This window comes from Scophthalmus maximus, chromosome 17 (genome assembly GCF_022379125.1).
Source record: "Scophthalmus maximus strain ysfricsl-2021 chromosome 17, ASM2237912v1, whole genome shotgun sequence".
Lineage (NCBI taxonomy): Eukaryota > Metazoa > Chordata > Actinopteri > Pleuronectiformes > Scophthalmidae > Scophthalmus > Scophthalmus maximus.
In genome coordinates this window covers 15,763,942-15,770,000 of record NC_061531.1, presented here as the reverse complement: position 1 = coordinate 15,770,000, position 6,059 = coordinate 15,763,942, and the positions used below count along the sequence as shown (strand labels likewise).

The 6,059-nt window shown below is 47.5% G+C and overlaps 1 protein-coding gene across 4 annotated transcripts in view; it reads left to right on the top strand.

Moving 5' to 3' along the window:
- ezh1 (enhancer of zeste 1 polycomb repressive complex 2 subunit) overlaps nucleotides 1-6,059 on the top strand; it is a 13,084-nt gene extending 7,025 nt beyond the window's left edge. The window contains exons 11-20 of one of the 4 annotated variants that reach the window (XM_035614564.2): nucleotides 1-142; nucleotides 1,451-1,542; nucleotides 2,134-2,162; nucleotides 2,277-2,402; nucleotides 3,538-3,716; nucleotides 3,798-3,893; nucleotides 4,416-4,497; nucleotides 4,602-4,682; nucleotides 4,768-4,852; nucleotides 5,134-5,325. The exon at nucleotides 1-142 is cut by the window's left edge and continues 40 nt beyond it. In XM_035614564.2, coding sequence (XP_035470457.2) covers nucleotides 1-142; nucleotides 1,451-1,542; nucleotides 2,134-2,162; nucleotides 2,277-2,402; nucleotides 3,538-3,716; nucleotides 3,798-3,893; nucleotides 4,416-4,497; nucleotides 4,602-4,682; nucleotides 4,768-4,852; nucleotides 5,134-5,194 — 973 coding nt within the window. In that variant the 3' untranslated portion in view covers nucleotides 5,195-5,325. Of the gene's footprint in view, nucleotides 143-1,450; nucleotides 1,543-2,133; nucleotides 2,163-2,276; nucleotides 2,403-3,537; nucleotides 3,717-3,797; nucleotides 3,894-4,415; nucleotides 4,498-4,601; nucleotides 4,683-4,767; nucleotides 4,895-4,994 lie in introns of all 4 variants that reach the window. The other 3 variants (XM_035614565.2, XM_035614562.2, XM_035614561.2) reach the window with 3 other exon arrangements.

The window sequence follows — 6,059 nt, the reverse complement described above, 5'->3', positions numbered from 1 at the left end:
AGGGGATGACGGCGAGCAGCAGGCGTGCTGTGTGGTCCAGTGGAGTGGGGCGGAGGAGTCGCTGTTCAGGGTCCTTCACGGCACATATTTCAACAACTTCTGCTCCATCGCGCGCCTCATCGGTACCAAGAACTGCAAGGAGGTGAGATGTCCGCACGTTTGAGAGTTTTCCCATCTCAGTGTGTTTCCCCTGGCAACATGAGCAAAAGTTACGGCATTTACTTTTGCATTTACTTTACTTATTCATTCACCATTGGTGCCTACATTACCCACAATACAACTCAACTGCCAGAACTTAAGCCCGTGACTCAGGTGTGTTGTACTAGTAGCATCTAACGTAGCATCGAGCAGCTACATGTCTGGTCCACACCCAAACCAAAGCAGCCTCAAGTGGCAAAGACTTTGTGTACTGTAGCTCGCTCAGGAGCCACAAAAAGCTTTATACAACTTTTTTTTTCCCACCTCAGCAGTAGTACTACTGCTACCTTAAAACCGGAAAACCCACTCTGATGTGTAATATAGGTGGGGAATTGCCCCTTTAAATTGCCAGATGCTGGAATGTGAAAGTAAATGGACTTTACAAATTATTGATGCTTCAGTGGAACAGCAAAGGAAAAAGAACTCACCTGAAACAACACAGGTGACGAATAGGAAATTGATGCAAAATTATTGTTTGAGAGAAAAAAATTAACTCACAAATTCTTTCTGATATCGATGCATATGTTTTTTAAAACACTCGGCGTTGCGGATTTCTGCTGCATTTGCGTCAGCGCGAGCGTAATAACACATGCATCCTGCGCCTGCGGTTTTATGGTGTGGATAATTGGGCAGACTACAGAGAGAATGGCATGTGGCACCATGAACAGGGATGCTTTCCAGATGCTACGTGTGTCATGTACTCATGTCAAAAACGTATCACAGCTTTTTTTAAAAACTTTTCAGCACAACTTACCCGATGAAGAACAGGTACGACGAGAATCTTAATCTGTCTGAGACACGTCCGAGAGTCTGCATTGGCCTGACCGTCGCACGCCTGTATCCAGAGAGAGTCCTGTTCACTGCTTAATTGAGTGGAAACGCTAAAACCAGCTGCATCATTATGTATGTCTGTGTCCTAGGGAAGAGGCCAAATCCGGGATTTGGGAGCCAGAAGTGTGTGTGTGTGTGTGTGTGTGTGTGTGTGTGTGTGCGTGCACACACAGATGTATGTGTGTGTTTGGCCTCTGCAGTGGAGTTTTGATAACAGAGGATGGGGGGCAGGGGGGGGGGGGGGGGGGGGGGGGCAGGATGTTCTGTGGCGTAATCGAGACGCTGTGCTTTTCAGCTTGAGCGGTACATTACACAACATAATTAGGATGTTGAGAACATGTTGTTGTTCTTTCACAGTGGTGCATGATTTTCCATGTGCTGCCATTTTACCCCCCCCCCCCCCTTCCCCCTCCGGCCGCAGGTGTACGACTTTGCAGTGAAGGAGGCCCTGATCCATCGTCTTCCTCTGGAGGATGGAGGCATCTCACCCCAAAAGAAGAAAAGGAAACACAGGTAGGATATGACCAGTTATTCTCCCCCTTACCTTTGCCCTCTCTTGTCTTTGTAATGAATTTTTACAACATGATCTCTCAAGACTTGGCCTTTAGTGAACCTGAGTAGATGAAGGTTCAAATGAATGAAGATAAAAAATGCATTCCCGCGCAGTTAGCTTTAAAACCGCATTTTCATTTTCCTGTCAAATTTCAATTCTTGGCTCTTAAAAGTCCAGACTGTGTAGGATTTAGGAAAATGTATTTGCAGAAATGGAAAATAATATCATCTGAAACTAAGAATCGCTGTGTTTTTGTTAGTTTAGAATGAGCCCTGCGTCGGCAGCGGGTCCTCTTCCACGGAGTCTGTCATGTTGAACCACCAAGGGACTTTAGTGTTTTCATGTTACTCGAAGGCCACTGTAGATTTTCCATAAATGCTTGGAAAAGATGGGGTCTTGGTGGGATGCAAACTGCAACTTCACCACTAAATGCCAATAAATCCTACCCACTGGCCCTTTCATGAGCCATGAAAAGTAAATGGATATGGAAAAGGTTTTCGCTTCTTTTCACCAAGACCCTTTTTCTTTGTGTTTGTTTGATGCGGCGGCAGGTTATGGGCAAAGATCCAGCTAAAGAAAGGTACGTCGATCCCACGCTGAAATATCGCAGCACCACTATCACTAACACTGTGCCCTCTAAAATAGGATCGAGCTAACGGTGCCGGTCTGAGTGCTGTGTCCTCTGTTGCTCCAGATAACTCATCCAATCAGGTGTACAACTACCAACCATGTGACCACCCCGACCACCCGTGCGACAGCTCCTGCCCGTGTGTGATGACCCAGAATTTCTGCGAGAAGTTCTGTCAGTGCGAGCACGAGTGTGAGTTGTCACCGTTTCTGGTTCGCCAGTGTCTCCAGTTCTGTACGCTTCCTTCCTTTCTATATACGCGAATAAAATAAAATAAAAATCGATTGGTAGCCCAGCGCTGCCCCGTCGCCACATTTTCCACTGGAAGCTCCCAGTGGCTTAATAGCTGCTGCCAGGCCACAAAAAGAGCAGGGCGGCCGAATGTAAAACGATTCTGCAGTGTCCTGGCAGCCGTCAGAGGAGAAGCTGTCCTCCGGCGGGGATAGGTGGGTGTCTGTTTAACACAGAGCTGCATTCACAATGAGGCTTCTCGCTGCAGCAGTTATGACCCAGAACTGTGCTTTCCAAAGTGACCACATGGCGGAGGAATGCATTCTGTATTTTTGCCCTCTGGCAGGTTTACACCAGGGAAAATGGGGATAAGGAGGAGTAAATATTTTTTAGCCATGGTTTGGAAAAGATGGTTTTACCATTTTATTTGTTCATCACTTGTGGTTCGGTCACCTTCTCCCCTCCCCCCATCTCCCCCCTCCCTCCTTACCCGAATGTTACCTCGCCCTTTCCCGTAGCAGGGGAGAGCCGGGGCCAAACAGGAAGCAGCCCCTGGTCGCACATGTGCGTGCTCCGAAGTCTTGGAGAGGAATCAAAGGGATGTGACAGGCCCTGTGGCTGATATACAACATCATCTCCAGCGCCAGCATGAGTCAGCCTGCTCCGGCTAAACAATGCTTGATGATACAGACGCATTAAAAACCCCACGCAGGCCGGGGACGGGAGGTCATGCCGGCACAACAATGGTGACAACTGCTGCCTCGGGCTCTTTGTTGTGGACAGCTTTACCCACGCAGAGGCCGCTGAAAAAGTCGTTTCGATTCCTCTTTGCCTGCTCCGTCCCGTCGTCTGCCCCGGAGGGTGTTACCTTACACTGGCGCAAAATTGTATTGCAGCATATTTGCCAGCAGAGGTCTCCGACGAGCCTCTCAGCTCAGCCGTGCAGCTTTCTGTGCTGCAGCCGCATTTTGGGATGGAAATAACGTGATGGATTATCCATCAAAATCATACACAGCGTTCTGCCGGGTCATATATCGTGTTATATTTCTGCATATGCCTTTTCTGAGCAGCCCTTTTTTTCTTCTTTTTTTTCCAGGCCAGAACCGCTTCCCAGGCTGCAGGTGTAAGACTCAGTGCAACACTAAACAGTGCCCCTGCTACCTGGCCGTGAGGGAGTGTGACCCCGATCTGTGCATGACCTGCGGCGCCACGGACCACTGGGACAGCAAAATGGTCTCCTGCAAAAACTGCAGCATCCAGAGAGGCATAAAAAAGGTACCAAAAGATACTCGGTAGTGGCAATGTGCACAGCTCACTGTGGTTTAGATCACTCATACAGCTCCTTCGCCCCTTCAGCACTTGCTCCTGGCTCCGTCAGACATCGCCGGGTGGGGCACCTTCATCAAAGAGCCTGTTCAGAAGAACGAATTCATCTCAGAATATTGCGGAGAGGCAAGTCCACGCACTGTTGTCACATTGATGCAACAAAAATGTTGTGTGACATGCATGCATACATCCATTCGTCATCACCTACGTGGGCTGCATCTACCTATCCTTAACATTAATTTATTTGTAGATGGACAGTAGTCTTGCCGTTTGAATGGAGAACGAACCGGTTTATTTCATTAACTCCGTTGCCACTTTAATATCATAATGTAATTACCAGCAGCATCACTAGCTTCGGGCACAGTACTCGACACTAGTTCAAATGCCCAAATGAACGTCCAAACATTTTATCGCTCAACTGCAAGAAATCCTGCATAAATTGCAATGAAATATTTTGTCTCCTCATGAGGTTCCACGGCTCACTTTTGCATCTTTTCCGCTGCTTTTTCTTATGCTATTGTTTAATGCGGCCTCAACTTCCTGCAATTGGTCCGATAGTCCTACTAACTATCCCTAAAACATATGAGCTTTCAGCTTTATTGAAGTTTTTTTACTTAGGGTGTTTGTTATGTGTGTGTGTGTGAGCAGCTGATCTCTCAAGATGAGGCAGACCGACGTGGCAGGATCTACGACAAATACATGTCCAGCTTTCTTTTCAACTTGAACAATGGCAAGTATTCCCAAAGCTCTCCCCTTTAATGTTACAGGGCAGCCTAACCACTATCACTATTTTATGTAATCCTTAATATACTCTGTGTGTATGTTTCTCCGTAGACTTTGTTGTTGATGCCACGCGAAAGGGGAACAAAATCCGCTTTGCAAATCATTCAGTTAATCCCAACTGCTACGCAAAAGGTAAGAGCGACTCAACTGTTCTGCTATGAAGTCCACTGTGGATTTAGAGATTTGTTGGCTGACGTTTCCTTTGCTGGCGTTGCAGTGGTAATGGTCAACGGAGACCACCGCATCGGAATCTTTGCGAAACGAGCGATCCTGCAAGGAGAGGAACTTTTCTTTGACTACAGGTAGAGTCACAGGTCTTTTTGTGACTCTCCATCAGCTTCAAAGTAAAATAGAAAAACCAGGCAGATGTTCAGTGTGACTGAATCACTGTTTCCTGTAGATTGCGGTGCACTGAGGCTCTTCTGCTTCCCCTTCCTCCCACAGATACAGCCAAGCCGACGCCCTCAAATACGTCGGGATAGAGAGGGAGGTCGACATGGCTTAGCTGCAGCTGCCGCCTACCTCCATAACCCGTCCCCTAACTCCTCCAGCCACCCAATAATGCTTCTGTCTCCTCCTGCAGTGTCACGTGTAGCGACGAACGGTCTCTGTCCCTGTCCTCTCCGCTGCACTTCCAACAATAGAACGGCCGTCGTACCTGCAGGTTCGCAGGCGCTCCGGCTCTGCAGACTCCAGCACCGCCTCCCTCACGTGACAGCCGCCAGCTCTCCCTCCTCATCTGTCCAAACCTGCAAGACTGTATACGACAAGCTTACGAAACTAAACTATTTAAGACGCTATTAATCCACATTGCTCGCTTTTGCCCTTTTTTTTGTTTTTTGTTTTGTTACATCTTGTCAAAAGCAGAGAGGCTGCGATCGCCCATCGCACACTGTGTTATTCTCTCTGCCAGTTTTGTTGCTGTGCCCGTAGACCGGCTTTCGTTTGCCCTCTCAACGCGTAACGCAAGCTTCTACTTCGTACCCTAATGGTGATCAATGAAATGCATGTGCCGTCTCTTGGATAAACAAAACCATTAAACGCGCGAGCCGCAGCATTAGCTTCAGTCAGACGCAGTCACTCTGCATCGTAGCGTGATGTCACCCTCTTCAGAAGAACTTGACTGGGTGTGTTTCCTCTGTGAACCTCGTCAGTGGCGAGCCTCACCACCACCACCATCACCATCACCACAGCTCTATGGTAAAAATAAAACTTATTGTGCATTTATATCATTGTTCTGCAAAAAAAAAGAAGAAAAAAAAAGGCAACCAGACGAGAAACCGACTGACTGAATGTAACCGGTAGACGATGGTGAAGAGATCTCATCCCTCTTTTCATTTCACACATTGACCCTGTTCCGTATTGGTACCCTAAAGCGACATGCGTGCACATCAAACATTTAGCATCATGTTTACATGATCCCGAAAAGCCTTCACACTTTGTGAGGCAACTATTTAACAAATGACTGAGTCGCACAGAGTAAATGTCTTCCTTTTCAAAAAAAAAAAA